The 15,547-nt window shown below is 32.1% G+C and overlaps 1 protein-coding gene across 5 annotated transcripts; it reads right to left on the bottom strand.

The window, feature by feature from the left end:
• Positions 1-1,891: 1,891 nt before the first annotated feature.
• Positions 1,892-15,536, bottom strand: Xxylt (Xyloside xylosyltransferase). 5 transcript variants are annotated; one of them, XM_077415942.1, is made up of 4 exons: positions 15,290-15,533; positions 14,579-15,025; positions 13,287-13,760; positions 1,892-5,276 (listed from the first exon to the last, which is right to left on the bottom strand). In XM_077415942.1, exons 2-4 carry the CDS (start codon positions 14,996-14,998, stop codon positions 5,070-5,072), a joined length of 1,101 nt encoding a protein of 366 aa, XP_077272068.1. In that variant the 5' UTR covers positions 14,999-15,025; positions 15,290-15,533; the 3' UTR covers positions 1,892-5,069. The 5 variants fall into 5 exon arrangements, with proteins under 5 accessions (XP_077272068.1, XP_077272069.1, XP_077272070.1 ...); XM_077415943.1 differs by having other exon boundaries at positions 15,327-15,533; XM_077415944.1 differs by lacking the exon at positions 15,290-15,533 and adding an exon at positions 15,126-15,264.
• Between the last annotated feature and the right edge of the window lie 11 nt (positions 15,537-15,547).

Here is a 15,547-nt window from a genome sequence, read left to right as displayed (position 1 = left end):
TAGGATTGCTGAGATGTTATGCGATATTCATTCCGAGTTTGGTTTAGATTCGTCAAAAATATTAGCCACTGTCACTGATAATGCTAGTAAATAAATAAATAAATCCATGGCACTACAGCTCGGGAGAGCTTTGGCCTGCATTACTATAGTGTGTTCATGACAGATTTGTTTCATTAGGTGGGTTATCAGCCCTACGCTAACTAGAAGTCACCATGCTTATCGAGCGGATTGGTGACTTTTTCCTGAGGTATTTAACCCTTTGGACCAAAGGTTTATCGTCTCTTCCGACAGACGGAGCCCAGTTTTCTCCGCATCTTGCACGGAGGGGCGCGGTTTTTCGGAATAAACTTTTTCCATGATACATGACTCTAGTGGACTCGAACCTGGTTCCTCAGATTACGAGTCTGGCGCTCTACCACTAGACCATACCGCCGCCCACTGATAATGCTAGTAACTTTGCTAAAGCTTTTAGGGTTTTTGGTGTAAAACTTTGTAACTTTCAAAGGGACGTTGATGGTGAAAATAATGAATTTTTGGATACATCAGCAGATGAAGAAAGCGACGATAAGGATTTTCAATCAATTTCGATGGGTAATATTTTTTTCACCAGTTTAAAATTAATGCTGCACCTGCACTATTACTAAAAATGAAGCCAAAATTAATTATATTACGATTCGATTTATATATTACCTATATTATGTATGCATAACATTACAATTTCTAGATCCTGATGAAAAATGTGCTTTAGAGCAAAATAAGCCTCTGCCACAACATCTCAGGTGTTGTGCACATACGCTCAATCTTTGTGTCACGATGAGCGATGCCATAAAAGCTATCAACAGCTTTCCATCGCTATTATCAGTGCATGAACAGGCAATGACCAAATGTACGGTGTTATGGAAATTTGTCAGACGTCCAAAGTCTGCAAAAATACTAATGGACATATTAGGTCATACGTTGAACAGGCCAGGTGAAACTAGGTGGAATTCATTGTATGATTCTCTGCGCCAAATTGTAAAAATTCGTGAAAAGTGTCCTCAGTTAAGTCGAGCGCTCAATATCAAAAATACTTTAAAAAAGACTGATTTTATTTACATTGAAAAACATCTGTCATGTGTCGCTCCTGTGGCTGAAGCTTTCGATATTCTGCAAGGGGAAAATAATGTATATTACGGAATTGTTCTCTCTTGCCTTTTCGCATTACGTAAAAAATTACAAGCTTTACAAAACGAGGAGTTAAAATATTGTAGACCACTATCGGATGCTCTTTTGGAAAGTGTCAAAAGACGATTTAAAGATTTCTTTGACATGTCTGCGGTATCAGCACAGAATGCTGCAATTGCCACATTGTCATATCCAAGATTCAGAAATCGATGGCTGTCATGCATTGGCCTTGAATAAGCTCAGATACTATCACTTTTTAAAAAAGCAGTTGCAGCAGAGAGTAATTGTGTAGAAGCTTCTCAAAAAGAAACGGATTCGTTTGACGATTACTTTGATTTTGCGATGGAATCACAATCAGCAGCTTGCAGAGATTCATGTACAATAGATATGCTAGTTTCAAAGTATTTAAGTGACAGTACTCAAGAAGTTTTAATGCTCAAATCTTATCCAGCAATAAAAAAAGTATTTGTGCGTTATAATACACCACTGCCGTCCTCTGCCCCCGTTAAACTATTATTTTCCTACGCTACCATGACAAATGTTCCAAAAAGTAGTAAGCTGTCAGATAAAATGTTCGAAATAAAAGTTGTTTTGAAGGGAAATTATTCTAAATCTTATGTAAACAAGTAAAAATTATTGGATTTTTTTTACATTGAGAGCTGCAGTACCGTGTGGTCCACTGCCCAATAAAAGTGGCAATAATAGATGCAATTATAATGCTGCGAGCTGCGATTTAAGATAATGTATTTTCGTAACGTTAACAAAAAGTGATTGTTAATTATATTTACATTAGGTATACTGTATTCACATATAAGCATATGTAAACTTATTTTAAGTTTGTTATACTAGACCCATTGCACACGCAATACATCATAAACCAGCCTCATTCACCTCATTGACCCGCTCATGAGTTATTGGCTACGTTTACACCCTGAAATTAGGCCGCGGCCTGTACCTCAAATTCGACCTAAATTATTTAGCCCGCTTGCTGTAAACAGTTGATAGACGACCGGACCTGGCTTCAGATCCAGGCCGCGTATTTTAGTGACCCGACCTGAAATCGGCCGTTATCATTTGCGATGTAAACGCGCGATCAAGCGCGACGCGTCCTAAAAGCTTCATTTGCTTGTTCGGATTCGCTGCAATTCAGGGCGATCCCAAATACGATCCCGTCAATTTTTAGGTTTCTTGCGGTGTAAACGAATGATGACTAGACCTACTTCGGGTCACAATATAGGTCAGGCCGCGATCAGGTCGCTGGGTGTAAACATAGCCATTGACTGAGGTCAATCGAAGATGTGGAGACATTTTTATTTTACTTTTTTGTTTTTTTGCAATTAATTTTTTTTTAATTTGTTATTGACACAAAAACTACGTTTTTCAAGTATTATTTTTATGTATTTTTCTTTTATGATGTTATACAGAGCAATAAATGTAAAATGCAAAAGTTCTAACAAAGAAAATTTCTCTCCTTGTATTGTAGCCAAGATCAATGTTTGAGCTTCCAAAAAAACTCCAACTCAAACCTAGCTATTTTTTTGAGTTTTCCTTGTTTTTTAGTCTTTAGCCTTATATTCTACCGAAATTTTATGCAATAAAATTTTATTCGTCACTTGTACATAAGAATTTATTTGAATAAATTTTTATCTGCAAGTCAGAAATACAATTTTATTAGAATAATTTTTTATCCATGATTTACGAATAAAATATTGTCCAAATAAAAAATTATTCGCCAGTCATGAATACTTTTTTATTCGAAGAATATTTTATTCGGATAAAAAATTATTCAAATAAAATTGTATTTTTGACTTGCAGATAAAAATTTATTTGAATAAATCCTTATTTACAAGTAACAAATAAAATTTCCTTACACTTTAGAAGTGTGTTTAATATTTATATATGTATAATATATGTATAGATTCTTAACACCCACACTCCCACATACACATATATACAATACCTATAAGATGTCCGACTTTAATTTTTACATTGTAATAATTCGAAAACGTGGCGTTTTGGTAAAAAGTGTTACAAACAAAAGTTGTAGGGTTTTCAGAGGACCGTTAGGTGAGTTACCTAGATTTTGGGCCCGAGGTTTACTTTAGGCCCAATAAGGCCCAAGTTGATTTTTTTAAGTAAAAACCTCAATTTTTTACACTATTATCTTTTTCTACTATTTAATTTAAACAACTTTTGTCTAAAACATTTATTTATTTGCCTAATACTTTTTGAGATATTCAAAGAAAACTTGATAACTTTTTCAATATTTAGCTTACAATATCTTGACAATTGCTTGTTGGATCGAAAAAGTGCAGGACCTTTTTACTTGATTTGGTCTCAAGAATATGGTAATGCAATAGCACCTTAACTTTTTTTAATACCTATGTATACATGAAAGCTCCAAGGAGATGTACGCACAGATGTATAACTTTTATTTGTAATCAAGAGATACGGTAGTGTCTCGCGCCAAGTACACGCGGAGCGAGACCGACCGTGACTCTTTTACGCAACGCGACGATTTGCGAATATACTTTTTACCAAAACGCCACGTTTTCGAATTATTACAATGTAAAAATTAATGTCAGACACCCTCTAGGTATTGTATATATGTGTATGTGGGAGTGTGGGTGTTAAGAATCTACATATGTTATACATGTATAAATATTTAACACACTTCTAAAGTGTAAAAGAAACCTTTTCTGAATCATCAGTCATACATACCAAGGTAACGTTTTAAAATCAATAACGCCAAAATTGTTTATTTTTGAAGGTTGTGCTTATTATTGAAACTTTTAATCAGAATGCTCTAAACTACACATAAAAGTTTCGACCGAGAGCCATTTTCCACTGATTTAGTGCGGGGTTCTTTTTGAAAAATCAAAAAAATGAATATAATTGCAAAGAATATGATTATTTATTTATGCAGAAATGTCAAATGTAAACTTATATGATTTCTAAAAAATAGATTTTTTGTTAATTGAAAAAATTGCTCGGCAATATTGCACAAATAAAACCTAATAGTTAATAACTGCAATAATGAATACTAATGGTTGATAACTTTAATTGTTGACGGTAAGTAAAAAGACGCTTTTATTAGCAAAAAGCAATTGCAGAAAAAAATAAAACAAATTAAAAATAAAAGAAAGAAAAAAAGTCCAAAAAAAAAGTAAAATAGCATATTAAAGAAGCAAATCAAGTTAGCAATCGCGATACATCCTGGACAAAATATCTGCCAAGTGTATTTTACTGCATGATTTGTTATTCGCTATTGGTTAAGAAGTATAATTACTCCGACTTAATTAAAATTTTATATCAAAGTTTATTTATTTTTAACTAGAGAAATTTTATAATTGAAATTCACACGTGTATAGATCTGTATACTACAGAAATTAGTAACATCATTATCAAGAGAAATTGTGTATATCTATAACACTATTTAATATCACTATACTATAAATACACCATAGTACATTATTTAGGGACAGAAACTCATAATAGAAAGAAGAAAATTCTAAGAATCTACTATTATAATAGATTGTGCAATAGATTGTATTATATAACAAGAACTATCTAACAAAAAATATACTTATGTATAAATCAGCCGCCCTTTAAAAGTTACTAAATATCTAAATCCAAGACAGCATAAAGAAACAGAAAGAGAACGACAGAGAGGTGGAAAGAAGAGAGAGATTTTCCTATTTTCTTCATTATTACTTTGTAAAGTAATCAAAATTTCTTGAATTCACTAATTAATATAAAAGGAAATCATCGTATGTTATTTTGTTTACAATTCCCTAATGTCTTAAGATTATGTCATTCGTGTCTTTTAGCACCATTTTTCTTAGATCTAAAAATGCAAGGCATCTTTTATGTATTTACTGATGCCATAAAGATAATATGGATCATTAATCGTCAGGCATAGGAGTATTGCAATTTCCATGCCACAACTTAGTCTCCGAATGGCACTCTGAATAATTAGCGAATATATCCGCATAACCACGATTACGCCACCAAGTACAAAGTTGCCTGTTCCACCCACAATCAACCATGTGGATCAGTTCTGGTCTTTCCATGCCTAGAAGCGTATAGAAATCTTGATCGCCTAAATGACCCTGTAATAAGATAGATGAGCTATCATTCTAATCAATCAATGTTAGCAGCAAAATATGAAGTGTATCCCATAATCACTTTTATACCATAAAAATTATATTTCTTACTTTTCCATTAAATTTATACTTCTTTTTATTAAAGATTTAGAATAATTTTTTTTATAATGTAAAATAGTATACACTTATGTAATTTTCAAATTAAAATCAATTAAAAATAAGTGGCCCTTTTCGAAAAAATTAAGTTGTAAAGGAATATATAACAAATAAAATATATCATACTTCAGTTACTGTTAAGTATACTTCACTTCAATAAAATTTTAATTTAAGACTTAATTATGAACATATAATTATACAGAAAATTATATAGAAAATTTGAAAATTGCAATAAATGATGACTTTCTATGACATACGTTAAGAATAAGTTGACAAAATTATCGACAATACAAATGTAACTACACATGCACACGCGCGCGCTGTTATACACTAACATATCTATAACAAGCTTTATGAGGGAAATAAAATAATGAAGAAGCAATGTGCAAGTTTCTGATTCACTAGATCGATTTTCTTCGATGTTTCTTGAAAGTATGCAAAAAAATTTGCACATTGCTTCCTTATCATTTTATTTCGCTCATAAAGTTTCCTCTATAAGGAAGCCATACTATTTTCTGTTAATAATTATGTTGCTGTAATTTAAAAACAAGCTGGCTATGTGCTGGCTCTAAAAAGAATGGTAGCGATCTGTAACGATGAAGAAGTAATATGCAATTTTCTAATTTGCACACTTTTTTTATTGTGATGAGATTTACTGCGTTCATCGCATAATTCAGGTAGATCAACTGAACGTACATTTCTTTTGTTTTCAAAATGATACATATAATGGCTGTGTTCCGATATTCACTGCAATGCACTACCAGTACTAAAAATCTATAATACACGTGACATAAACTATAGCTTTTCAGTACTGGCAGTGAATATCGGAATGCAGCCAATATAGGCTACGTTTGCTTTGGACGCTTTCGTGCTGAAAACATCACTCCATCTTTTTTCAACATGTAATCTCTACTATTATATAAAGGGAAAAAGTTTGTTTATGCCATTGTTCAAGGTGTGTGTGTGTATAATCTTAGAAACTATTAAATCAATTAAAAAATTTTTTACACTGGTGGATAGCTTACATTTTCCTGATACTACGTTTACGCGAGCGTTACTTCTGTAGTAACTTACGATAATTCGTTCGCGTAAACGGGATTTTCCTTCGCGTAAACGGAATTTTGTAGTAACTTACGATAATTTACTCCGCGTAAACGGGTAAATTATCGTAAGTTACTACAGAAGTAACGCTCGCGTAAACGTAGTATGAGTAACATAGGCTATGTGCCATTGTGCTACAATCCAATTTAAAAAAAAATTTGGAATATCTAAAATTTTAAATTCTTTAAAACAGTCGTACTTAATGACTTTTCCTGTTCAAATTTTTCTAATCAACCAAATCTTAAAGTATTATATATAAAATAGGGATAAAAAAACTGAGGAATATAATAGAATTTAAATAATTGCTAACAATAAAGGGGTTACCGATTTCTGTCTAAAAAAAGCACTACGTGATTGCCCTAATTTCCACAAATTTTGAGATATCGAGCTAATTTTTTCTTTTATGGATAGAGTATCATTAAAGATAGGTTGGTATTGAATTTGGCGAGAATCGGTGAAAAAGTTGCCGATTTTGCCTAAAAAATGTATAAGTTATACATGTTATATTTGTCATCTTATATAGAGTATCATTAAAGGAAGGTTGTGTTTTGAATTTGGCAAAGATCGGTGAAGAGGTTACCGATTTCTGTCTAAAAAATGTACAAGTTATTTGATGGATACAGTATCATTTAAGGAAGGTTGTTATTGAATTTGGCGAGGATCGGTGAAGGGTTACCGATTTCTGCTTAAAAAGTGTATAAGCTATACATGTAAAATCAAAAAATTGTAAGGGACTCCCCAAGATTTGAATAGAAAGGGAAAAAAACGGCTATGGGAGTCAGACGCGGTTATCCGTGCGTAAGGAATCAACAGTGATTCAAGTAAACATTATATTTAATAAAGCTCATACGTTTCGGCTCGGGATTGAGCCATCTTCAGTGAAGTACAAAAAACCATTTACTTAAAGTATCGGATCTGTAAATTCTGAGACTCGCTGTACCGGCCTTGGTGAATAAGAGTAAATGGTTTTTTGTACTTCACTGAAGATGGCTCAATCCCGAGCCGAAACGTATGAGCTTTATTAAATATAATGTTTACTTGAATCACTGTTGATTCCTTACGCACGGATAACCGCGTCTGACTCCCATAGCCGTTTTTCTCCCTTTCTATACATGTAATTTTATATAGAGTATCATTAAAGGAAGGTTGGTATTGACCACTAAAAAAAACGCGTTAATAAGTACCTTATGGGTGACGTGGAAAGCTATTGAAAATATGTGTTTATGAATCATGCATTGGTGGATAAGATTAGCTAGAATACAAATGTAATAACACAAATAAAGTTGTTAAAAAAAAAAGACGCCTGGACGAAGTCACGGGTAACCAGTATATTATATATTTCAAGCGCGGGCGAAGAAGCTAGTTCTCAATATTTCTCGGGTTAAATACCGAAAAAAAAAGAAAATTCTTTTACCGATCCTCGTCAAATTCAATAATAACCTTTCTTTAAGGCTCCTGGATAGTCACCGCGGCCATATTGGATTCTTACTATCAAGGCGAGGAAAACACCTAATTTTAAGTTGCGGTATTTTCCGAAATAAATAGACATTTCAATAAAAAATCACGACAGATCGTTTCAGCACACTTCAAAAATTGACCGGATACTATCCTTTTCCCTCGACAATAAACAAACAGCCATAAAACGAAGCCTAAACATACGGAAAACAAGCCGTTTTCCGACTATCGAAAGGAGTGGTGAATGTTCCTTCCGCATATATATTTCTTGCAAATCTTACCATCCGGTCAATTTCACGAGTTTCACGAATACGTTAAACGTTAGAGCACAAGTACAGAGCGAATAATAAAAAAATATACCGCAACTTAAAATGAGGTTGTCAACATGTCACAAAACAGAATTCTCCATTGGAGAGAGTGAGAGGAGAGAGTTCTTATTTCTGCCGCGACGGTACGGCGCCACCGTCAACGCAGAGTTCTCGGCTCAGGGACCAGGAGCCTTAATGACATTATATTCAAGTTCAGGCTATACGGTCCATATATGGACCTTTGATCGTGTATAAAACTGAATCTATTCAACCAAATCTTAAGAATTATATAAGAAATAGGAGTAGAAAAAAAACTGAAGAATATAACAGAATTATAAATAGCCCGCAATATCTTAAGAGGACCACGCACTAATTCAATTTTAATATTTCTTTTTATTAAGCGGTATCCATAATTAATGTAGAGAATCTCTCTAAACCAATTTTTAGTACTTTTTGAATTAAAAAAAAAACCTAAATTTGAGAAAGTTATAGCTTGCTAAAGTTTCTTTGATGACGGCAACTTCAAAAGGTATGACATCATTTCTTATATAATATATGACGTCACAGCACATTTTCGTGTACTATATTTCCTCCAATTTTGAAGATATTGCAAAAATTCAAAAAGTTTACAAAGTATGCCATGATCTATCAGACCGCTTAATAGAAAAATTTATGTTAAAACCGAATTATATGAAAAAAAGGGTGCAAATTACAAACTTGCACATTGCTTCCTCATTATTACAGGTAGCTTACTTCATTTAATGTATAAATTTAATATGAAAAAGCTTTTATTTTATTTAATGTATAATTATTAGTATTTATTTTTTTGGCTTCCTCATAGAGGAAGCTTTGTGAGCAAAGGGTTCTACTTGCACACTTAAAAACTATAAAGAAGCTCGATATCTCAATATTTGCGGAAGTTAGAGCAAATTTACCAAAATTTCTATAACTCCAGAACTAATCAACCAAATCTTAACAAATTATATATGAAATAGGGGTAGAAAAGACTGAAAAATATAATAAAATTAGAAATAGATCGATATCTCCAAATTTGCGGAAATTAAAGCATAAACAAACATTTCTGCAAATTCAAAATTTTATTAAAAAAGAACCCCTTGATTATTAGCAATTTTTATTAATTCTATTATATTCTTCAGTTCTTTCTACCCCTATATTTCATATATAATTCGTTAAGATTTAGTTGATTAGTTCTGGAGTTATAGAAATTTCGGTAAATTTGGCACATACACACACACATACACACACACACATACATACATACAGACCTTTTTTAAAACTACAATTTTTCGACGTTTTAGAACATTCTGAACACATTCAGAAAAACAAAGCTTCCTCTATGAGGAAGCAAAAAGTGGCCGCGGTTAAAATCGACCAAAACTATGGAGAAATCTAGTTTGTGTGATGCCGATCAAAAGTTCAAATAGGCACAACCCTCAAAATATGCTACTTTTTAAGCTATATACGAGCCTATAAGTATATTGGTGGTATTAAACGTACACATATTATACATAGTATACCCACTCTTACTTAGCAATACCCAAGATCAACCAGCGTGGAGGTGGTGAGTGTCTGATCTCCTTTTTTGTTCTTGTTTTTTTTTTGTTTTGTTTTTTTATTTTTTAAACATTTTTTTGTTTTTTTTTTATATTTTATATATTTTTTTTCTTTTTATCTCATAGTGTTTTTCTATTGTCTCAAACTCCTTTATTTGCCCTATTATCAGCATCAATGATGTTATGCAATAATGCATTGCTTGGTATCTCGGATTTGCGCGTCATCGACCAAATGTAAAATATCCAAGCAATGCATTATTGCATAACATCATTGATGCTGGTAATAGGGCAAATCAAGGAGTTTGAGAGAATAGAAAAACACTACAAGATTAAAAAAAAAAAAAAAAAAATAAAAAATATAAAAAAAAAAAAAAAATATTAAAAAATTAAAAAACAAAAACTAAAAAACAAGAATAAAAAAAGAGATCAGACACTCACCACCTTCACGCTGGTTGATCTTGGGTAACGCTAAGAGTGGGTATACTATGTATAATATGTACGTGTACGTTTTATATACCACCAATATTACCTTTATAGGCTCGTAGCTTAAAAACTAGCATATTTTGAGGGTTGTGCCCATTTGAACTTTTAATCGGCATCACACAAACTACACTTTTCCATAGTTTTAGTCGATTTTAACCGCGGCCACTTTTTTCATATAATTAGTGCGTGGTCCTTTGCTTAAGTTAGAGCTACCACAGACATTTCTCAAGAAATTATCGACTTTTAATCGCGTATAAAGTTAGAGCAACCACGGATAATTTTCAAAAATTTCAAAAATTTATAAAGAAAGAACCCTTTTATCGATCATTGCCAAATTCAATACCAATACTTTTCTTTAATAATACTCTGCATTAAAAAAAATTAAGCCCGATATCTCGAAAATTATCGGAAGTTAGAGCTACTACAACACTTCTAATACCATACGTACGCACGCACATACGCACACACATACACTTTTAAAACCCCCATTTTTTAATGCATACTAGACATCACAGACGCGCGCTACGCGCGCGCTACTTAGGTATTTTTAAGGACGTTCTCCGGAAAATCGATTTTCTCTAGATTTTCTTGAAATTGTGAATATATGTTAATTTAGGTGTGCTTTATGCGTAGTATAAATTTTAGTACCTCTTGCGGTATTAAAAATCGAGGTACTGAGCTTCAAAGTTTCAACTTTTAACATGGGATTCCTATTCCGAGCAATTGGTAAAAGACATTATAATGAACAGGCATTATAATAAATTGTGAAAAAAGTTTTCTCTAAATGTTTTTGAAAAACTAATATGTGATGCTCCATAAAAATAGAAATAATATGCATCAATAAGTGTCAATACCCTTGCGGTACTCGTTTTCGAAAAATACTTGTATAAAGTACGCGATTTGATGAATTTTTTGCTCGGTTCAGAGTGACAGAAGAGAAGAGGCGTCAGTTACTTGGCAACGCCGCATGAGTTCTCACGCGTAAAGTTGACTTCTTATTTTTTAGATGTTATTATATGTAATATTTTGTATATAAACAATTAACTTCAGTTAAATAAATTTTTCTTTTTAAGCATGAATACAAGTTTAGCACGACCGAAGCCGGAGAACATGCTTAATATTTCACTCTGTCTCTGTTACTATTACACTATTAACCACACAACTGTCAAAATATGCCATGAACCTCATGAAGTAAGCGCAACAAAAGAACCAATCGCGGAAAAGTGACAACAATATTTCAATAGATTCGAGTATCGATGACATACCTTTTTTAGAAGAGGACCCTTTTTAGAATATAATTGTTATATAGCTTACTTCGAGAGCTTTTCAAAACACTATAAAAAAGTATTTTTTTCATTAAGTTCTTTTCGAGCTATGAGTGTGTACATACATACATATACACATACACGCATATAGACATTTTGTTAAAGTATATTTTTTTGCACGATTTAGAACATTCTGAAACACAATCCCCGTGAAAATAAACTAAATATATAATTTATATTAATTTTTATACTTGTTTACAATATTGTTTAATATTAATATATAATATTAAAAAAACTGCCTGTTCGAAAAAATCAAAGCAGTAATAGACGTTTTGCGTAGACTTTTTGATAGGATTTCTGCATGGAGCTGACTTTTCTTTATATTCGGTAGCATCAAACTGATTTTGAGTCCGTTGCAAAATCAATGTGATAAGTTTTTTTGGTTCTTTCAATTCTTTAATTCTTTTTTTTGCATTTAAGGTTTTTACTTTTCCCTCAGCAGCGTTTGAAATAAAAAATACTAAATAATTTAAGACAAACTCATATATTTACTTGACGTGTATTTTTAAAATAAAAATTAGGTGACGATTTAGATGCAATTTTTGAATCGCAAGATCAATTAGCTGCTCGTAAGTCACTTTTTTACAGTAGCGAGTGAGAGTCCAAACATTTATTCCGAATTCTAACGCCGTTTTTACAAAAAAATTCTCGCTCAATTTTTATTCTTTTAATCGCACTAAAGTATAATTTTATTAGATATGTCTACCTTATCCGTCTTTCTTTTGTAGTTACGCACCATTATCTACACGGAAAAAAAATGAGGTTGCTTCAATTAAATGTCGACGTCACGGGCTGCCACAAGCATAAATAATTAATTCAATTGGATATTATTGGACCAAATATTTAAATTATTAAAACAATTATCTGATGTTTTTTGTTCATTAATATTGATGTTGCATCAATAAATTCTCAATTACACTGATGCTGTTAATACATCTTTTTTTCCGTGTATGTATAAAAAAACAATCCATTATTAAAGTGTGTGGACACATTGCCCTATCAAAAATAAGACAGATAGCCCCGACCATATTTTTCAGTTTTTTAGTATGTTGTGAATTTTAGATTATGCAGAATCAAGATTTGACGCTTCTCACATCTGATAACTATATATTAATGGATAATATTATAAATTGCTTGCCTTAATTTGAGTTAAACTACTGTCGCACAATACATTTTTCGACCGTCAAAAAAAGTTAATAATCGTCGTTTTCTTTGTAACGCATGGTCTGTGAAAAGCATCGCAAGAGAACAAAAGCTTCTGATTCTCTTACGTAGAGCTTTTTTCAATTATTTGGAATGGTATATGTATATATATGTATATGTATGTGTATATATATATATATATATATATATATATATATACCGCTTAACATCTAAGATAGCAGTACTGTAGACACATAGTCTCCGTAGACAGATAGCCCCGGTCTTTCCTAACATATTTATATGTAATATATATAATTTCTATTTCATAACAATAGGTTCTTCTGTCTATACATATCTTCGTTTATTATACTTTCTCTATGATATATCACACATCTTTCAATACGTCAATTGATATCACAATATAGAAAATTTACTTCAATTATGTAACTTTTAATAACAGTCCAATATTACCTTGAAGTGATATTTCTCCGTCATAGCATTCACGCTATCTTTATTGACAATCTCATTGTATTCAAGCGATTTCCGTAATCTTTCCAAATTAAAGAGCACCATCCCACTATTATAGCCAGGGTACCCGCCTTTATGTTGAGGTTCGCCAAATATCGTTGTCGGATGTTTATTACGATATAAGTACAGAACATGTCGGTAAACTGGCGTGAGCTCCGGAGCTAAGCCAAACAAGGCTTCCTTTCCGAACTTGTTAAATTCTTCAAACAGATCCTTCACGTCTCTACGAAATTTCGTATCCGCATCAAACATCGCGGCGAGTTTCTGATGGCTGGGTGCGATTCTGTGCAAACCCAGCGAAATAAAGAATAATGCATCCGAATAATATGTTCCTGGTTTGCTACTGAAATGTGGCAACATAACCGATACAATATCTTCCAATTGTACAGCTAGTTGGTGTACATTATAATAAAATACCTGAGGACAAATAAATATGTAGATACTTTAATTATGTCAAGTATAAGTTCAGAATAAACAAGAAGGAACAAAAATGTCTATATGAAAACAACCTAAAAACAAACAATGTCTATATGAAATAAACTGCCTGAGAAAAAAAGTGGATATAATATAAGATGCAAAAATACATTATTAGATATGAAAAGATCTAAATAACATGTAATTTTATATGATTATGTATAATCAGATCTGAAATTTGGCGCGATATGATCATATCTTTATATAATCATATTCGATCATACTTGATCTTATTATACATATATGACATCAGATCTGGTTGAATATGGTTATAGATGTAAAAATACATTATTAGATATGAAAAGATCTAAATAACATGTAATTTTATATGATTACATACATAATCAGAAATTTGGCACGATATGATCATATCTTTATATAATATCATATTCGACTTGATCTTATTATATATGATAACAGTATATATAATAATCTGTTTAGATTATATATATATAATCATATTCAACCAGATCTGTTGTCATATATAATAAGATAAAGTCGAATATAATTACATAAAGATATGATTATATCATACCAAATTGTGGATCTGATTATATATAATCATATAAAATTCATATAAAATTAAATCTTTTCATATCTAATAATATATTTTTACATCTGACCATATTATTATGCCTACATTATTATACCCATTTTTTTCTCGGGGAATTATACAAATATTTTAATGACAATGCAATATACTCATAAGGACCTATTTGTTTTAATTTGGTAAAAATAAGAAAAGACATACAAGAACATACTTCCATAAATTTTCCAGTGCTGGCCATAACATTTTGGATAACAATCGCAGCTATGTCTCGACTGTCATCATCAATTATCACATGGAAGGCAATATCCACAGAGGCGAATCTGAGCAAGGAGTCCGTGAATATTTGGAACTTACGTCTCATAGGCGAGTTTGAGGCAACCTTGGTAAAAATGCACCATATGTTATAATAATTCGTCTGATTTCGTGGCATAATGCTTGCTGTTGAAGACAAATAATTGATGGAATAAGCAGTAGCTGCTGAGGCAGCGGTAAGGTTTGCCAAGCTTCTGTTTCTCGTTTGCGGGCTGAACAAGACCCAGCGTCCTCCATCGGATGTCTGATAGCAATATAGGGCAACCAAGAGTAACGCAAGGACGGTCAACCTCAGCAGCACCTTGCGTAACAAGGGCATTTAATTTGTATCCCTTATTCTTCTAACCTAAAAGAGTAAATAAGCTTCAAAAATCTACAAAAAGAAGTAAATGCTTAGAATATAAATAAAAATATCTCAGTTGAAAAAACTCATAATTTAATTTTACATTTGTTAATTTTATAATTTCTTCACAATTTATTTCGATTAGTCAAATAATTTTTAATTTTAATATAATCTAACTTAATTTATTTCAGTTAATTCTCACGGTTTTTTTTAAGCAAGAAAACATTAATCTTAGATCATGGGAATCAGAAAGGAATTGATAATTACGTGAGCATGATAAATAGCTGATTTTTTGTTACCGCACCATCGCGTCACGTGGTTCAGATCTTCCATCAAGCGATATTCCTTCTCGCTTTCACCAAATTCAAACATATGCCTATTTCACTCAGTACAGAAGTCACAAGTCACAAGTATAGAAAATGTACGTGTGTTACACTAGCTCAGCTATAAAAAAAAACAGACCTCATGTTTTTCCTGTGTCAATGTCCTCTCATAGGCTGCGGTCCAATACGCGGTACCAAATGC

This window comes from Temnothorax americanus, unplaced genomic scaffold (genome assembly GCF_048541705.1).
Source record: "Temnothorax americanus isolate GAGA-0224 unplaced genomic scaffold, ASM4854170v1 Scaffold40, whole genome shotgun sequence".
NCBI lineage: Eukaryota > Metazoa > Arthropoda > Insecta > Hymenoptera > Formicidae > Temnothorax > Temnothorax americanus.
The sequence above is the reverse complement of the archived record's forward strand: the minus strand, read 5'-3'. Positions and strand labels throughout refer to the sequence as shown.

Bases quoted from the DNA above. Each gene is read 5' to 3' on its own strand.
- Xxylt (XM_077415942.1), bottom strand. From the start codon at position 14,998: ATGCCCTTGTTACGCAAGGTGCTGCTGAGGTTGACCGTCCTTGCGTTA. The intron at 13,761-14,578 runs GTATGTTCTTGT...ATTTGTCCTCAG, and splicing joins GCACTGGAAAATTTATGGAA to GTATTTTATTATAATGTACA. The intron at 5,277-13,286 runs GTAATATTGGAC...ATCTTATTACAG, and splicing joins CGGAGAAATATCACTTCAAG to GGTCATTTAGGCGATCAAGA.